Source organism: Mustelus asterias, chromosome 14, assembly GCF_964213995.1.
Source record: "Mustelus asterias chromosome 14, sMusAst1.hap1.1, whole genome shotgun sequence".
Classification (NCBI taxonomy): domain Eukaryota; kingdom Metazoa; phylum Chordata; class Chondrichthyes; order Carcharhiniformes; family Triakidae; genus Mustelus; species Mustelus asterias.
This window is the reverse complement of record NC_135814.1, coordinates 94,980,315-94,999,898: the sequence shown is the minus strand read 5'-3', so window position 1 is coordinate 94,999,898 and position 19,584 is coordinate 94,980,315. Positions and strand designations below refer to the sequence as shown.

General features: G+C 51.5%; 1 protein-coding gene across 1 annotated transcript in view; it reads left to right on the top strand.

The window, feature by feature from the left end:
- Window positions 1–19,584, top strand: part of LOC144503882 (fibronectin-like) — a 153,952-nt gene that overhangs the window by 41,324 nt on the left and 93,044 nt on the right. The window contains exons 13-15 of the mRNA XM_078228909.1: window positions 13,194–13,312; window positions 17,236–17,404; window positions 18,672–18,863. Coding sequence (XP_078085035.1) covers window positions 13,194–13,312; window positions 17,236–17,404; window positions 18,672–18,863 — 480 coding nt within the window. The remainder of the gene's footprint in view (window positions 1–13,193; window positions 13,313–17,235; window positions 17,405–18,671; window positions 18,864–19,584) is intronic.

Sequence of the window (19,584 nt, the reverse complement as noted above, 5' to 3'; positions counted from 1 at the left end):
GTACACACTCGCCGTACACACTGTACACACTCACCGCACACACTGTGCACACTCGCCGTACACACTGTACACACTCGCCGTACACACTGTACACACTCACCGTACACACTGTGCACACTCACCGAACACACTGTGCACACTCGCGTGCACACTGTGCACACCCGCGTACACACTGTGCACACTCGCGTACACACTGTGCACACTCGCCGTACACACTGTGCACACTCGCCGTACACACTGTACACACTCGCCGTACACACTGTACACACTCGCCGTACACACTGTACACACTCACCGCACACACTGTGCACACTCGCCGTACACACTGTGCACACTCGCGTACACACTGTGCACACTCGCCGTACTCACTGTGCACACTCGCCGTACACACTGTCCACACTCGCAGTACACACTCGCAGTACACACTCGCAGTACACACTGTACACACTCGCAGTGCACACTGTACACACTCGCAGTGCACACTGTACACACTCGCCTCACACACTCGCCTCACACACTCGCCTCACACACTCACTGTCTGTGCTGTCGGAGTCGCTGGGACATTTAAAAGTACCGTTTGACAGCGGCGAGCACTGTGAAAAAGGTGTTTGTCTTCACTCGCCCCGAGGTCGCTGCACAGCGTGGAGAGGACTCGGGGAGCAGCTGTGCTGCCCATTCCCCAGCCGGCCGGAGTCCAGTCGGGACATCCTGTGCGGGGGGGAATGTGCAGCTGCACACTAAAGAAAATACCGGAGAGCGGGAGTGGCAACCCGCGGAAAATTCAACCCATTTCCTCTGTACCCACCCGATGGTAATCCATTACCAATCTTAACCACCTCAGTCAGATCAGCCCTTAACCTTCTACACACAAGGTTTCAGAGTCGTAATCACTTCACTCTCTGATTGGTTGCCAGATGGTGTTTAAGATGATTTGATGGGGTGTGTGTGATGCGCATCAATTGGACACGAGGCACGAAGCTTCGGTAAAAGAAGGCTTTTATTAACTAACAATGGAACTAACAGAACTTTAACACACTATCCCAGACTGAAGAGGTCCCGCCCGAGCAGGGGGTCTTATACCTCTCCCAGGAGACGGAGCCCGACTGGGATGTGCCACAACAGTTACAACCACAGGTGTATCAATCCCACCCTAGCCCAACAACAAAATTAGAACAATCCCGCAGTGGGAACCAACGATGGTTCACCACATTCACCCCTCCTTTGAGAACAAAGGCCGGCGGGGTACGAAAACAGACTAAAATGTCAACAGATTATAAGTTCAGACGGTCTGGAGGACCGCACCGTCGTTGTGACCTCCTCAATACCGGCGGTGACACCGGAGTAGGTGCTTGCGGTGGCGTTCTCCCCAAAACAGCGTCCAGCTGTTCTCCCACGGACTCACAGGCCGGTTGACCCTGATGAAACGGTAGTGCAGGGGATCCCGATACATCCTGCGATGGCGCCGATCTTCGGGGCTCAGGCAAGCTGTGCATTGGAGTAAAACTGTTAAGCATCGGTCCCGGTGCTGTCCGCGCCACGTCCGGGGGAGAAATAAGGGATAAGGGATTCGTCACTGGGGGTATGGGAGCGACAGGAGTTGCTACGTCCCCTGCGGGCGCCAGGTCTCGGATCGAGACTGTGTCCTCTCGCCCGTCAGGATATGCCACATAGGCATACTGAGGGTTGGCGTGGAGGAGGTGGACCTGTTCGACCAAGGGGTCGGACTTGCGGGCCCTTACATGTCGCCGCAGGAGGACGGGTCCTGGGTACGTCAACCAGGCTGGTAAAGATATCCCCGAGGACGACTTCCAAGGGAATGAGAACATCCTCTCGTGGGGAGTAGCATTGGTTGCCGTACACAGGAGGGAGCGAATGGAGTGAAGCGCTTCAGGGAGGACCTCCTGCCAACGGGAGACTGGAAGGCCTTTGGACTTCAGCGCCAATAGGACAGCCTTCCAGACTGTAGCATTCTCTCTTTCCACCTGTCCATTGCCCCTAGGGTTGTAACTCGTGGTCCTACTAGAGGCAATCCCGTATGAGAGCAGGAATTGCCTCAAGTCATTACTCATGAACGACGAGCCCCTGTCGCTATGGATATAGCTGGGGTACCCGAACAGGGTAAAAAGATCACGGAATGCTTTGATCACCGTGGCAGTCGACGTGTCCGCGCAGGGGACAACAAACGGGAACCGGGAGTACTCATCTATTATGTTCAGAAAGTACACGTTCCGATCTGTTGAGGGAAGGGGGCCCTTAAAATCCACACTCAGCCTCTCGAAGGGGCGAGTGGCCTTGACCAAATGTGCCCGGTCAGGTCGGTAAAAGTGCGGTTTGCATTCCGTGCAAATCCGGCAGCTCCTTGTCACCGACCTGACGTCCTCCACCGAGTAAGGCAGGTTGCGGGCTTTGATAAAGTGGTAGAGCCGAGTGACCCCAGGATGGCACAGGTCATTATGGAGGGCGTTCAAGCGATCCTCCTGCGTAGTAGCGCATGTTCCGCGCGAGAGGGCATCCGAGGGCTCATTGAGTTTCTCTGGACGATACATGATATCGTAGTTATAGGTGGAGAGTTCAATTCTCCACCGCAAGATCTTATCATTCTTGATCTTGCCCCTCTGCGTGTTGTTGAACATGAACGCCACGGACCGCTAGTCCGTGATCAGGGTGAACCGCTTTCCCGCCAGGTAATGGCGCCAGTGTCTGACGGCCTCCACAATGGCCTGGGCCTCCTTTTCCACCGCTGAATGCCGAATTTCGGGGCCTTGGAGGGTGCGGGAAAAAAACGCGACGGGCCTGCCCGCCTGGTTAAGTGTGGTGGCCAGGGCGAAATCAGATGCATCGCTTTCCACCTGAAAAGGGATGGATTCGTCTACCGCGTGCATCGTGGCTTTCGCGATGTCATGTTTCAATTCCTTGAAGGCCAATTGGGCCTCTGGCGTGAGTGGAAAAGTCATGGACTTAATAAGCGGACGGGCTTTGTCCGCGTAGTTGGGGACCCACTGCGCATAATAGGAGAAGAAGCCTAGGCACCTTCTCAGTGCTTTTGCGCTAGCGGGCAAGGGAAGTTCAGCAAGGGGGCGCATACGGTCTGGATCAGGGCCAATGACCCCGTTTTTCACCACGTATCCCAGGATGGCTAACCGGCGCGTACGGAATACACACTTCTCCCTGTTGTAGGTCAAGTTCAGGCGAGATGCAGTGCGTAAAAAGTTCTGGAGATTTGTGTCATGGTCCTGCTGATCACGGCCGCAGATGGTGACATTATCCAGGTACGGGAAGGTAGCCCGCAGCCTGTTCTGGTCAACCATTCGGTCCATAGCACGCTGGAAGACCGAGACCCCATTGGTGACACCAAATGGAACCCTAAGGAACTGATACAGACGACCATCCGCCTCAAAGGCCGTGTAGTGTCGGTCCTCTGGGCGAATGGGGAGTTGGTGGTAGGCGGACTTAAGGTCTATGGTGGAGAACACCCGGTACTGCGCAATCTGATTGACCATATCAGATATGCGCGGGAGGGGATACGCATCCAGCTGCGTATATCGATTAATGGTCTGACTGTAATCAATGACCATCCGGGGTTTGTTCCCGCTCTTGACCACCACAACCTGTGCTCTCCACGGACTAACACTGGGCTGTATGATCCCTTCTTTGAGGAGTCGCTGAACCTCAGATCTGATGAAGATCCGATCTTCAGTGCTGTAACGCCTACTTTTAGTAGCGATGGGCTTGCAGCCTGGTACCAGATTCTGAAATAAAGAGGGTGTGGTGATCTTTAATGTAGAAAGATTGCATGCGGGGCGCTTTGGACAATTTGGAGACTGCAGCTGTTCCCCCACTGTCAGCGAAGGGAGTGGCCCACCGTACTGTAGGATCACACTCTTCATGTGGACCATAAAGTTTAGTCCGAGGAGAATTGGTGCGCAAAGATGCGGCAACACAAGGAGCCTGAATCGCTCGTAAATTGTGCCTTGCACTTTCAAAGTTACCACACAACGTCCTAGCACAGGGACAGACCGGGACCTTGATGCCATAGAGATCGTCTGTTTGGCAGGTTGAATCTGGAGTCCACACCTCTTTACACTGTCAGGGTGAATAAAGCTCTCAGTGCTCCCGCTGTCAAACAGACAATAAATTGCACGACCATTTACCTGTATATCCATCATCGAACAGTCAAGCCTGTGGTGCTTAGCCTGGTTCAGGGTGATCGACGCCACCGTTGATCCGTGAACGTCACTGCAGGCAGCTGAGGTCGATGCTGAGGACCCCTGCTGGTCGCTCATGGTCATCGTCGACCAAAATGGCCGCCCCCATGAATCGCACATGGGTGAGGGCGCCAAACGTAGCGACTCCTGGTGGTCATCCTCCTCCGACTCCGTCGACCGCAATGGCGTCGTCCTGGACTCGCACGTGGACGAACCCCGTGAGTACTTCAATGACGATGGTGATGATATCCGTTCTGAAGGGTCACAGGCCGCACTGCCGTTCCTGGGCTTCGATCTGCACACCTTCGCATAATGCCCCTTTTTACCGCATAGGTTACAGACTACCGCTTTAGCGGGACACTTTTGTCGTGGATGCTTGGCTCCTCCGCAGAAGTAGCACCGCGGGCCGCATGGGGCTGCAGCCGTCGTCTGGTCCACATGGGAGCACGCCATAACACTGCACTTCGAGCCCGTGGGTCGAGGAGGGATTTGCGACTGCTCCTGCCACGTTGTCTCCACGTGGTCCTCCGGATACAGGACCAAGCTCTTCAAAGCCGTCTCAAGCATTTCAGCTAATTCCATAGCTTGGGTCAGGTTGAGATTTCCCTTTTCTAGCAGCTTGAGACGGATGTATGAAGACCCGACCCCGGCCACAAACGCACCTCGGGCGAGGTCGTACATGTACTGCTCAGCCGACACAGCTTTGCAGTCACAGCCCCTGGCAAGCTGCAAGAGCTCATTGGCGTAATCCTCCATGGTTTCGCCCGACTGCCGACGTCGTGTAGCGAGGAGGTAACGAGCGTGGATCTCGTTGGGAGGTTTCGTATAGCGCTTTTTTAAAAGCTCGGGGGCCCTCGGGTAAGTGGTGGCCGCACGGATTGCGAGGTAGACTGTGTCGCTTATCCTCGCATGGAGGACCCGGAGTCTGTCATCATCTGTGGTGACCGCTGCGGAGGCTGCTAGGTAATCTTCAAAACACTTCAGCCAGTGGTCGAAGGTGTTAGAAGCGCCCACCGCACGTGGATCTAGCGTCAGACGTTCTGGCTTTAGGATTTGCTCCATACTCTCTTTTTTTTCTTCCGTCGAGAGTTTAATGTTAGTTAATAAAATTGATGCGCATCAATTGGACACGAGGCACGAAGCTTCGGTAAAAGAAGGCTTTTATTAACTAACAATGGAACTAACAGAACTTTAACACACTATCCCAGACTGAAGAGGTCCCGCCCGAGCAGGGGGTCTTATACCTCTCCCAGGAGGCGGAGCCCGACTGGGATGTGCCACAACAGTAACAACCACAGGTGTATTAATCCCACCCTAGCCCAACAACAACATTAGAACAATCCCACAGTGGGAACCAACGATGGTTCACCACAGTGTGGGTGCAGAGAAATGGTTTCCTCTGGTGGGGGAAGCTCAGGACAAGGGAGAGGAACCTTAAAACGAGGCCTGGCCTGTCGGGGGGGACAATGTCAGGTATCACTCCCCACAGGAAGGGTAATGGAACAACCTCTCCTCACCCAACCTCCACAAAGAAAGCAAGGGGGGAGATGTGGCGGGGGGGAGGGAACATTCCAAAACCTAAATTGTTTTTTGTTGGATAGGGATATCAAGGGTTAAAGATGCAAGTGGGGGATGGATGAGTTGTAGATGGAATTAAGATTGGCCGTGATCCAATCAAATGCTGGAAATGGCCTCCTGCTGTTCCCAGATGAGTGAATCGAGCAACGTTAGACATTGGGAACAAAGGCAAAACTGGCAGAACCTTAGGCCACACAGTGAGGCTACTTGACCCATCGAGTTTGCGTTGGCCCTTTCAAAGAGTCTTCCACTCCGCCTCTCCCCTGTTCTCTCCCCCTATCCCTGCACACTTTCCCTTACCCTTGTATGGGCCTGTTATCTGATGCCAGCAAGGAAATAAGGCAGTTTGTGATTAGTGTGACTGGCTACACTGACCACAGGGAGTAAACATTACATCGTTATGAAGTAATTATCCTTCGGAAACTGGCTGATTTATACAATTTTTGCCAGGCAGAGCAGCAGTCTTTCCCTTTCTCATGGGTCCTTGGCTTTAATGAATTTTGTTTTTAGCTTGAGGGTTTAATGGGTCCAGTCTGGCCCGCTCTGAGGCCTTGGGGGCTCCTCTGAATTGAAGCCACTTCCATACTCTTGGGTAACCAGGTCATGACCTTAGGACGTGTGACATCACACTCCCAGCACCCAGAGGTGCCACAGCTACAATACCAATGTCATAGAGTTTGCAGTGAGGCCTCAGCCTGATCATAGTCGAAGAGAGTTAGTCATAGAGCTTTACAGCACGGAGGCAAACCCTTCAGCCCATCGTGTCTGCGGTGACCATCAAGCACCTATCTATTCAAATCCCATTTTCCAGCACTTGGTCCATAGGCTTGGATGCTCCAGCGTTTCAAGTGCTCATCTAAATGCTTATTAAATGTTGTGAGGTTTCCGGCCTCTACCACCCTTCCAGGCAGTGAGTTCCAGATTCCCATCACCCTCTGGGTGAAAAAGCTTTTCCTCAAATCCCCTCTAAATCTCCTACTCCTTACCTTAAATCAATGCCTCCTGGTTATTGACTCCTCTACTAAGGGGAAAAGTTTCTTCCCATCCACCCTGTCTAGGCCCCTTGTTATTTTACGCACCTCGATCAGGTCCCTCCTGCTGCCCTCTCTGCTCCAGGGAAAACAACCCCAGTCTATCCAGTCCCTCTCAATGGCTGAAATACTCCAGTCCAGGCAACACCCTGGTGAATCTCCTCTACATCAATCATTTCCTTCTTATAGTGTGGTGACCAGAACTGTACACAGTACTCTAGCTGTGGCCTAACTAGCGTTTTATACAGTTTTGCCCTAGTCTGCGCCGACCACAATCCCACCCAGGCCCTATCCCCATTAACCCAGGTATTTACCCCAGCTAGTCCCCCTGACACTAAGGGGCAATTTAGCATGGCCAATCCCCACCTAACCCGCGCATCTTTGGACTGTGGGAGGAAACCGGAACACCCGAAGGAAACCCACACGCAGACACGGGGAGAACGTGCAGACTCCACACAGACAGTGACCCGAGGCCGGAATTGAACCCGGTTCCCTGGCGCTGTGAGGCAGCAGTGCCAACCACTGTGCCACCCATGGTGTTGTAAATCAGAGGGAATGGGAACAGTGGCCTCAACTTCATTTCTGACATGTGTGTCCAATCGGAATTCTCTTAGTGAGGTGTCGCGGGCTCTTGCTGTGCTTTTAACACCACGTTTCCCCAATTGATTAGTCAAGCCTGACTTCACTTTGGATCAGTCACACCTCTATACATGGTCAATTTATCCCACCCAACAATGCATGGGGAAATAGCTCGCTAAATACTTGCAAAGACCCGAAAGTGTGCAACACACTCTGAGCATTTCGAATCTGTGATGTTAACGGCACGGTGGCACAGTGGTTAGCACTGCTGCCTCACGGCACCAGAGACCTGGGTTCAATTCCGGCCTCGGGTCACTGTCTGTGTGGAGTCTGCACGTTCTCCCCGTGTCTGCGTGGGTTTCCTCTGGGTGCTTCGATTTCCCCCCACACTTCAAAGATGTGCGAGTTAGGTGGATTGGCCATGCTAAATTAGATATATAGATAGATATATAGATATATAAGATACATAAGAGATATAGATAGGATGCAGAGCTGGGCTGAAAAATGGCAAATGGAGTTTAACCCTGACAAATGCGAGGTGATTCATTTTGGTAGGACAAATTTAAATGTGGATTACAGGGTCAAAGGTAGGGTTCTGAAGACTGTGGAGGAACAGAGAGATCTTGGGGTTCATGTCCACAGATCTCTGAAGGTTGCCACTCAAGTGGATAGAGCTGTGAAGAAGGCCTATAGTGTATTGGCGTTCATTAACAGGGGGTTTGAGTTTAAGAGCCGTGGGGTTATGCTGCAACTGTACAGGACCTTGGTGAGACCACATTTGGAATATTGTGTGCAGTTCTGGTCACCTCACTATAAGAAGGATGTGGAGACACTGGAAAGAGTGCAGAGGAGATTTACCAGGATGCTGCCTGGTTTGGAGGGTAGGTCATATGAGGAAAGGTTGAGGGAACTTGGGCTTTTCTCTTAGGAGCGGAGGAGGTTGAGAGGAGACTTGGTAGAGGTTTATAAGATGATGGGGGAGATAGATAGAGTGAACGTTCAAAGACTATTTCCTCGGGTGAACGGAGCGGTAACTAGGGGGCATAACTATAGGGTTCATGGTGGGAGATATAGGAAGGATGTCCGAGGTAGGATTTTTACTCAGAGAGTGGTTGGGGTGTGGAATGGACTGCCTGCAGGGATAGTGGAGTCAGAAACTTTAGGAACATTTAAGAAGCTATTGGATAGGCACATGGAGTACTTCGGGATGATAGGGAGGAAATAGCTTGATCTGGGTTTCAGACAAAGCTCGGCACAACATCGTGGGCTGAAGGGCCTGTCCTGTGTTGTACTGTTCTATGTTCTAAATTGACCCTAGTGTCAGGGAGCCTAGTTGGGATAAATGCATGGGGTTATGGGGATAAGGCCTGGGTGGGATTGTGGTTGGTGTAGACTCAATGGGCCGAATGGCCTCCTTCCGCACTGTAGGAATTCTCTGATTCTGACCAGCTTGTTGTCTTGCGAGTTGGATTTTTGTTTTTGGACTCTCTCTCTTCTCCCCCTCTCCTAAGGGAGGGGGGAGGGGTGGGGGGGTGGGTGCCTCTCGTCCCTCTGGTTTTTGATACACATGATTTACGAGCTATCAGCACTGCGCAATCCTCTGTTGACCTTGCTGGACCGTGAGTGCTGCAACACAGAGCAGACTGAAGCACATTTTTTTCCCACTTTCTTTGCTGTTGATGCGGCTTCCCACCAAGTTCATTGAGAGGACACGGAACGAGCTCGCCAAATGTGTCAGTGAGCCATGTCTTCCCCATGTCCTGTCAACAAGCCCAGTGTGCATTCTGAGGCGATTAGAAAACGCAAGGGCTTGTGTGTCGGCGGACTTTCAGAGTATCTTTAGCAGGTGAATGACTAGGTGAGCCTTGTGATAGCTTCATTTGTTATTAACTATAGATGACTTCAATACCTAGTCTCCAGGGTGGAAACTAAAGACGGTGTTTTCCAGCCCTTCCCTCCGGCAGGATCTTCCAGTCCCGCCAAGGTGACTCCCTGTATCGGGTTACTCAGCAGCATAGCCAATAAGCAACATAACTTGCCACTGACTCCGGCGGGACTGGACGATCCCAGCGGGACTGGAAGATCCTGCTGGCGGCCAATGGCGACCTGCCTCTGTCACGGGTATTTGCTACCAAATAAACCTGTTGGACTTTAACCTGGTGTCGTGAGACTTCTTACCGTGTTCACCCCAGTCCAACGCCGGCATCTCCACATCACGGGTAAACCAGCCCGGGCATCTGGAAAATCCCAGCCTAGAAAGGGGATTAGGGAGGGGGAGAGGACCTGGGTAAGATGCTCCTGTCAGAGAGTCGGTGCAGACTCGATGGGCCGATTGGCCTCCTTCTGCACTGTAGGGATTTGATGTAGCCAAATTATCAATTAAACAAGATGAGTAATGATTTCATGGTATAATTACCATGGTAACTAGGTGAGACTAGTGATTTGTAACACTGAGTAACTAGATGAGGTAGTAACTAGGTGAGACAAGTAACGATTTTCTCAGTAGGCTGGTTAGTAATTTGAGAAGATTAACGATGGTTTTAGTCAACCAGGTTAGTTACCAGACAGCACCAGATGAATGGCTAGTTGAGACAGGTAGTGATTTATAATGTCATGAAGTTAGTAACATGACAAGTCCAGTAAGTTTCAAAATATAATTCCCAATTGGCTACTAAATGAAATTAGCGATTTGATTTGGAATGGAAGCGCTGACCAGTTGTACCAATGTCAGTGGCAGCATCCATAGGAACAGGTGGAGGCCATTCAGCCCCTCGAGCCTCTTGCACCATTCACTTAGCTCAGGGCTGATCTGTATCTGAAGTTCCATTGGTTTCCCAGGCTGAGGGATCCATAGCGAACAAAAACTTCCATCAACTTTGGCATCGTCACTTGACCCCGAGCCTCAACAGCTTTTTGGAAGGAGACGGGTGGAGGGACGGAGGGTTCCAGATTCCTGCCCCCTCTTTGTGTGAGGAAGTGCTTCCTTAATGCCCTCGCCTGAATTTTATACGGCCATGCACCCTTCCTGGGACCGCCCCCCCCCACCCCTCCCACCCCTTCCAACCAGAGAAATTGGTTTCGCTCTGTCGACCCCATGGGTCGACTTCAGTTAGATCACAGCTTGCTCTTTTACATGGAGGTCCTTGTGGCACAGTGGGGTTAGCGTCCCTGTCTCTGAGACAGAAGCTCTTGGTTCGAATCCCAACCCAGGACTTGATCGCCAAGGAAGATGCATTCCTAATGCGGCCACACGGGTTGAATGCAAATCCTTCCAAACACGCCAGTGGCCGTGGTGCCCCTCAAGCTATACGTCCCCAGTAACAGACGAGTGACCTCCGGGAGTTACTAGCTATAGAAAACAAACAATAGTCTGCCTCAGTGCACCACTAGGTGTGGGAAGAGAATTGGAATTAATCTTTTATGCTGAGGGGATTGGAAACTTTGTCCATGCAACCTCTCCTCATCATTTAACTCACTAATAGCTAGCGGAATGTGAACCAGACATTGAATGGGGTACGTGTGAGGCCAAGCCTGGGGGTTTGAGGTATGTACAGGAGAAAAGCAGAGAAGTTATTTTAAACTTGCTTCAGAATGGCACCATGGTGAGACCGCACTGTGTGAAGGATATGAAAGAGAAAGACGGCGGAAAAGATTAACATCAGAACTGAGAGACTTGTAAGTTTAAGTTTTTTAAGTTTATTTGTTAGCGTCATAAGTACATTACATTAACACTGCAATGAAGTTACTGTGAAATTCCCTTAGTTGCCACACTCCGGCTCCTGTTCGGGTACACCGAGGGAGAATTTAGCACGGCCAATGCACCTAATTAGTCTTTCGGACTGTGGGAGGAAACCGGAGCACCCGGAGGAAACCCACGCAGACACGGGGAGAATGTGCAAACTCCACACAGACAGTGACCCAAGCCGGGAATCGAACCTGGGTCCCTGGCGCTGTGAGGCAGCAGTGCTAACCACTGTGCCGCCCACATAGTTTATTTATTAGTGTCACAAGTAGGCTTACATTAACACTGCAATGACGTTACTGTGAAAATCCCCAGATTCTACACAGACAGTGACCCAAGGCGGGAATCGAACCCGGGTCCTTTGCGCTGTGAGGCAGCTGCGCCACCGATTATAGGCATCGGGATAAACTAGACAAGCTGAAGTACATAGAATCATAGAGTGCAGAAAAGGCCCTTCGTCCCATCAAGTCTGCACCTGTCCTCTAGAACAAAGGAAGAGCAAGAAGTGCCATGATAGAGCGACGTGTAAGATGATGAGAAGGGTTCTGTCAGGTGGATGTTGCCACTCGTACGGAAGACCAGCACTCCTGCTCCAGGTACCATGCCCTAGGAGGACATTGGCAACCATGGCCTTCATTGGAGTGGTCCGTGGCAATGCTTGGCACGGTACTGATGGTCTTCATTGGAGTGGTTTATCGCGATGCTTGGCACGGTACTGATGGTCTTCATTGGAGTGGTCTATCGTGATGCTTGGCAAGTACTGATGGTATGCTGTCGTTTTCCACAGTGTGCCTGACCAGGAATCTTGCCCACTCGCCAGAGGGGAAGGTCAACAGTTTCCCTGTTTTTGACCACTTTATGAACGCACCTTCCTTGGCCATCAGGTCCTGGAGCGCCATTGAACCCGGAGCTTCATCTCCGAGGTTGGAATGCGCTAACCCACAGCGCCATGCGACCTCCCCAGACTAGAGCCAGGAGTCGCTGAAATAAGATTGTCATTAACAATCCAGTTGGGAATCCGGGAAAAACGTCCTTACTCAGAAAGTGGAGCTGAGGTGGGAAGACTTCAGGGGAAGTTGTATAACCCAGGAGGAAGGAAAGAACACCAGGATATGCGAATAAGAACATAAGAACATAAGAAATAGGAGCAGGAGTAGGCCATCTAGCCCCTTGAGCCTGCCCCGCCATTCAATAAGATCATGGCTGATCTGAAGTGGATCAGTTCCACTTACCCGCCTGGTCCCTATAACCCCTAATTCCCTTACCGATCAGGAATCCATCTATCCGTGATTTAAACATATTCAGCGAGGTAGCCTCCACCACTTCTGTGGGCAGAGAATTCCAGAGATTCACCACCCTCTGAGAGAAGAAGTTCCTCCTCAACTCTGTCCTAAACTGACCCCCCTTTATTTTGAGGCTGTGCCCTCTAGTTCTAGTTTCCTTTCTAAGTGGAAAGAATCTCTCCACCTCTACCCTATCCAGCCCCTTCATTATCTTATAGGGTCTCTATAAGATCCCCCCTCAGCCCTCTAAATTCCAACGAATACAAACCCAATCTGCTCAGTCTCTCCTCATAATCAACACCCCTCATCTCTGGTATCAACCCGGTGAACCTTCTCTGCACTCCCTCCAAGGCCAATATATCCTTCCGCAAATAAGGGGACCAATACTGCACACAGTATTCCAGCTGCGGCCTCACCAATGCCCTGTACAGATGCAGCAAGACATCTCTGCTTTTATATTCTATCCCCCTTGCGATATAGGCCAACATCCCATTTGCCTTCTTGATCACCTGTTGCACCTGCAGACTGGGTTTTTGCGTCTCATGCACAAGGACCCCCAGGTCCCTCTGCACAGCAGCATGTTGTAATTTCTTTCCATTTCGATAGTAATCCAATAAGATTGGAGGAATGGGGGGTCATTTCCAGGGTTATGTGGAATGCAGCAGTTGGTCTGAATGGCGACATTGTTTGGCGTAGGAATTTGTGTATAAGTGCAGTGTAACTCTAATCCTTCTGCCATTGTTCCATTTGACCAACAATAACTTGTCTTTGACAGGATCTGGACCCGTGCAAGTGCTGTTCACAGAGGTGGGGAATTTCACAGACGGACATCCGATTAAATGGAACAAGCCGGAGTCCTTCCAAATCTTACAGTACATCCTGAAATGGAGGCCCGTAAGTAAGCTAGCCAACCTGGTCTGTCAACGCTTAACAGTGTTTGGGAACACGCGACATCTTTGGCTTGGCTTACGTCAAACCAGTTGAAACCGTGCGGGAGAAAGTTGTTTATTGTGGGGAACACCATGCCTCTACTTCCACCAGGTGATCTCTTCCAGAGGTTCCAAGGGCTCCAGAGTCATTCTTTCCCAAAGCCAGCCATCGATTGCCTCGACTTATCAAATTTATTCGACCACAATGGCAACTTGAGCCAACAACCTCTTGTGGTTCCCAGTACTGGAATCATAGAATCCCTACAGAGCAGAGAAGGCCATTTGGACCATCGAGTCTGCGCTAACTCTCCAAAATAGCATCTTACCTAGGCCTACCCCCTGCCCTATCCCAATATACCCCCATGTTTACCCCGCTAATCCCCCTAACCTGCACATCTTGGACACTAAGGGGCAATTTAGCATGGCCAATCCACCTAACCTACACATCTTTGGACACTAAGGGGCAGGTTAGCATGGCCAATCCTCCTAACCTACACATCTTGGACACTAAGGGGCAATTTAGCGTGGCCAATCCACCTAACCTGCACGTCTTTGGTCACTAAGGGGCAATTTAGCCCCTAACCTACACATTTTGGGACACTAAGGGACAAATTAGCATGGCTAATCTACACACTTAATCCACACACCCTTGGAATATGGGAAGAAACCGGAGCACCCGGAGGAAACACTCGCAGACACAGGGAGAACGTGCAAACTCCACACAGACAGTCACTCGAGGCTGGAATTGAACCCGGGTTCCTGGCGCTGTGAGGCAACAGTGCTAAACACTGTGCCACGTGCCACCGGTGTGTGTGTGTGTGGGTGCACATGTGTGGGAGCGCGTGTGTGTCTGGGCAGAGTGTGCTCGGAGCCAGTCAGCGATTGTGTTAAGCTGGTTGGAACCGGCAGAGGGAAAGGAAACTCTGTTTTGCCAGTGTACTATTGCACAATGTGGAGTAAGAGGCCAGATCCTGTCCAACTCTCTAAGATGGCAGTGTGCATCAGTACCCAGTGTCCGGTTACACTGAGGGCAAACCTAGCCCCCGTTGTGTTCTGCTCCCCACCACAAAAACACACATGCCGCGCACAGGCTGGCTCGTATCCTGTGTGCCCTTTGACCTCTGGTGTCGCTGCACAGACGGCCTTGCCAGGCTTCAGTGGAGGTCGGGGGTTGGAGCCAATGTTCCATTGCTCAAGAGATGCTCAGTAAAGTGCAGGTCATTTCCAGCACTCTCTTGGCATGAAAACAGGAACACGGAAAGCAGCCAAGTGAGTCTTAACTTCATGTCAACAAATTACAGTGTTGGCACACGTTCCCTTTACATCGGGGGAACTGGGCCCAGGATATAGGCCTGTGCTATGTGGTCAGAAGATTTGACTTGTATTTATTCATTCATTTACGGGACGTGGGCATCGCTGGCTGGATGGGCATTTGTTGCCCATCCCTAATTGCCCCTTCAGAAGGTGGTGGTGAGCCGCCGCCTTGAACCCACTGCAGTTCCTGAAGCGTAGGTACGCCCACAGCACTGTTAGACAGGGAGTCCCACAGTGAAGGATTGGCCAATATATTTCCAAGTCAGGACGGTGACTGACATCTTCCATGGTGCATTTACTATGTTAAAAAACAAATTGGCTCCTTCGTAGCTATCACTCTTCACCCCCTACACCCCCCCCACCCTGCCTCCTCGCCAAGCCCAAAATGGCCAACAGATAGAAACAAAGAAGATAGGAGCAGGAGGAGGCCATTCGGCCCTTCGAGCCTGCTCTGCCATTCATCACGATCATGGCTGATCGTCCAACTCAATAGCCGAATCCTGCTTTCTCCCCATAACCTTTGATCCCGTTCGCCCCAAGTGCTATATCCAGCCGCCTCTTGAATACATTCAATGTTTTGGCATCAACTACTTCCTGTGGTAATGAATTCCACAGGCTCACCACTCTGGGTGAAGAAATACCTTCTCACCTCCATCCTAAATGGTCTACCCCGAATCCTCAGACGAACCCTGGTTCTGGACACCCCCCGCCATCAGGAACATCCTCCCTGCATCTACCCTGTCAAGTCCTGTTAGAATTTTATAAGTCTCTATGAGATCCCCCCTCATTCGTCTGAACTCCAGCGAAAACAATCCTAACCTCGTCAATCTCTCCTCATACCCGCCATCCCTAGAATCAGCCTGGTAAACCTGTACGTGCGTGCGTGCGTGTGCGTGCGTGTGTGTGCGTGTGCGTGTACATGTGTGGGTGTGTACATGTGTGTGCGGGTGTGTACATATGCGGGTGTGTACATGTGCGGGTGTGTACATGTGCGGGTGTGTACATGTGCGGGTGTGTACATGTGCGGGTGTGTACATGTGCGGGTGTGCGCGCGTGTGTGTGTACACGTGCGTGTGTGTACACGTGCGTGTGTGTACGTGCGTGTGTGTACGTGCGTGTGTGTACGTGCGTGTGTGTACGTGCGTGTGTGTACGTGCGTGTGTGTACGTGCGTGTGCGTACGTGCGTGTGTGTACATGCGTGTGTGTACATGTGTGTGTGTGTACGTGCGTGTGTGTACGTGCGTGTGTGTACATGCGTGTGTGTACGTGCGTGTGTGTACATGTGTGTGTGTACGTGCGTGTGTGTACATGTGTGTATGTGCGTGTACGATGTCCACGATGGGTTCTGTCAATTGCCATCTTTGAACTTCACATCACTGTGAGGCAGGGACGTGGTGGGGCCATATCTGACCTCCACCAGCTCCACACACGGAAGCCTCCCCAGTCTTGTGTTCCAGTCTGGCTCCGTGCGTAGCGAGCCCACCTCGAGATCAGTGGCACGGGAGCTGCGGTTTGGATCTCCAAGAGGAACGGCGGGGTGGGGGGGGGGGGAATGTCATTCCAAACGTCCCACTCCACTGACTGCTGCTGCAAGGGAGCCTGTGTCTTGTGATGCCCCCGCACCCAATTAACCTGCTTGTGAGCCTCACATTGTGAACTGTGGCAGCCTTGGAGAAGCACCATGGGAGGACGGGGGTGATTGGGGGCGGAGGAGGGATTGGGGGAACCTCAGGAGAGGCTGGTTTTTAAAAGAAGTGTGCGGAGCCCTCGGTATTTGAAAATCAAGACTGGGAAAGCATCCATTTAATGTAAAAAAGATGTTGCTAATTGCACCTTCATTTTGTGCTTCCTGCTGATACTTTATCACTGTTTTGAAAAGCCCTTCAGCACTGGGAGTTTAGTTCATTAAACACAAACTTTTTCTGATCTGGCATTGAACCAACTGCAGATCACAACTAGGCTTTGAAGAAAGCTTGTCAGCCATTTAAAACACTGAGGTAATCGTCTGTGTGTGTGCTTGTGTGCTCTTGCATGTTTGCACATTCACATGTTTATTTGCGTGTGTGTTCATGTTTTTGTGTGTTCATGTGTGTACATGTACACTCACATGGACAAGCAGACACATTTACGCACACACACAGACATACATGTGCACTCACACGCGCACACGCAGACATGCACACACACGTGCACACATACATATGTACACACAGACACATACCCACACAAACTTACACATACACAAACATACACATACACACAACACACGTACACACACACAAATTTTCACGTACACTCATGCGTACACCTGCACACACTTACACATACTCACACATACACGCACGCATACATATACACATACAACTACACACACACGTACACATATACATACACACACGTACACACATACACACACACATACAAATACATACACACACACGAAAGCACCACGTACACAAACACACACACGTATACACAAACGTATACACACACACACACACACACACATACACAAACGTATATACACACGCACTGGGTTTTACAGTTATTTTTGTTTGTTGTGTTTCATGTAGATGAACTCGAGAGAGCGATGGAGGGAGGTGACCGTTCCAGGCAACAGGTTCTCCTTCACCCTCCAAGACCTGAGACCAGGCATCACCTACGAGGGTCAGCTCATCAGCAAGTTGCCGCATAACCGCAGAATAGTCACCAAATTTGAATTCACAACCTCCTCCGTGTCCTGTGAGTAATGCCCCTGCAAGGCTCAGTATTCTCCCCCTCTCCTAACCCTCCCAATCGGGAACATGTTAGCAGGCGTGACGAATGAAAGGCAGCATGCTTCCTCCACACGTGTGGAGCTGGCGTGTAAAATCTTGCCGTGATTTGACAAGGAGCTTCCTTTGCCTCCAGCCCGGGTTTTGCCCCCACCAGTGTGGGATGTGTAGCTCTTTCCAAGGGCACTGCCCCTGATGACTGACCTCTGACCTCATACTGTTAACCTCCACACGCAACATTATTGGACAATTCACCAAGAGGAGGACCCACCCCGGCCTCCCGTCTGTCTGATTGGCAGGAAGTTGGCGGTGCGTGGGGATGGGGGTGGATTGGTGGAGCCATAGACGGTGATGAGGGACCTGAGACCGCTTGTGACTAGCCTGAACCCTGAGCTTTCATTACACGTAACCATGCAGACCCGTCAGGGTCTTGGGTTGGGGGGGGGTGCGGGGACTGTTGCTGAAGGGGGTGCCTTTCATTAGAACAGGAGGAGGCCATTCAATTGGATCAGGGATGATCGTTCTGTAACCTAGCTCCCCAATAAAAATCCATCAAATTCAGTGTCAATTCACACAGAACCCGCCCGCCTTACCTCACCACCTCCCACCCCCCCCAACCCGCCAATCTCAACAGCGGGGGGAGGGTGAGGGTTCACGATTTCTGCCACTCTCTTCGTGTGAAGACATCAGTGTTGAATGGCTTGGCTCAAGATTTAAATAGAATTATACAATCCCTACAGTGCGGAAGAAACCATTCGGCCCATCGAGTCAGCGCTGACTCTCCAAAAGAGTATCTTACCCAGGCCCTATCCCCTGCCCTATCCCAGTAACCCGACACATTTCTCATGGCCAATCCACCTAACCCGCACATCTTCGGACTGTGGGAGGAAATCGGAGCATCCGGAGGAAACCCACGCAGACACGAGGAGAGCGTGCAGACTCCGCACAGGCAGTCACCCAAGGCGGGAATCGAACCCAGGTCCCTGGCGCTGTGAGGCAGCAGTGCTCACCACTGTGCCACCCCCATTCTGGACTATCTCCCCAGTACAGGAATTGGTTTCTCTCTCTCAACTCCACCAACTCCTTCCACATGAAACACCTCGATCAGGTCACGTGGGAAACACAAGACCATTCCATGGAACCGCTCCTTGAAGTTTAACCTTTTTTCTGGGGTGAATTCTTAATTGTGTAATTTGGGTTTTGTAACCCCCCGTGTGTCTCTCTCTCCCTCACAGTGTCCCCCACTGAGGGAGAGTCACGAGTGCCGACCGGCGGAGATCGAATCACTGAGACCTCGGTGACAGAGTCGATCAAGGAGGTCACCTCCAGCAGTTTCGTGGTGTCCTGGGTGTCCGCCTCCAACACCGTGTCTGGTTACAGGATCAAGTACGAGCTTAGTGAAGATAATGCTCAGCCCCAGTATCTCGGTAAGCCCTTCCACCTCCCCACCCCTCAACCCAACCCCCTGGCAGTGTGAATGGGATGGCCAGGGAACCGGGAGAAAGCTACGACTGCCCAGAAAGTCTTCGCTGTACTGCTTCGGTCAAGAGTTGGACTCCACCTCCGTACCTGTCACTTTCTAGTTCCCTCCTTGGCTCAAGAGCCATTTCCAGTCTCCGATGCGTCACCCACAGGTATCAGGTGGGGGGGGCGATACTCTCTGAAAATTCAGCTGATTTGTTCATTATTCTCGGCGGGATGTGGACGTTGCTGGTTGGGCCAGAATTTGCTGCCTCTCCCTAATTGCCCCGTGAGCTGAGTGGCTTTGCCAGGCCAATTCAGAGGGCAGCTGAGTGCTGAGCACTGGGCCTGGAGTCACATATAGGCTGGGCCAGGTAAGGAAGGCAGATTTCCTTCCCTAAGGGGGCAAGAGTGAACCAGATGGGTTTTTTAATGACAATCGACAATGTTTTCCTGCTCAACTCAGAGATAAGAGCCAGGGGTGGAAGTCAGTAGCAGTCCATTCGCCAGTCACAATGAGGTCTGTTCCTGCGGGCGTGCGTGTGCGTGGCCTGTATGTGCGTGGCGTGTGTGTGCGCACCTGTGTACGCATGTGTGTGAGCGTCCATGTTTGTGCGCCCCCGTGTGTGCATGCATGTATGTGTGTGCCTGTGTGTGGACATGTGGCTGCAGGCGTGTGTGTGCACA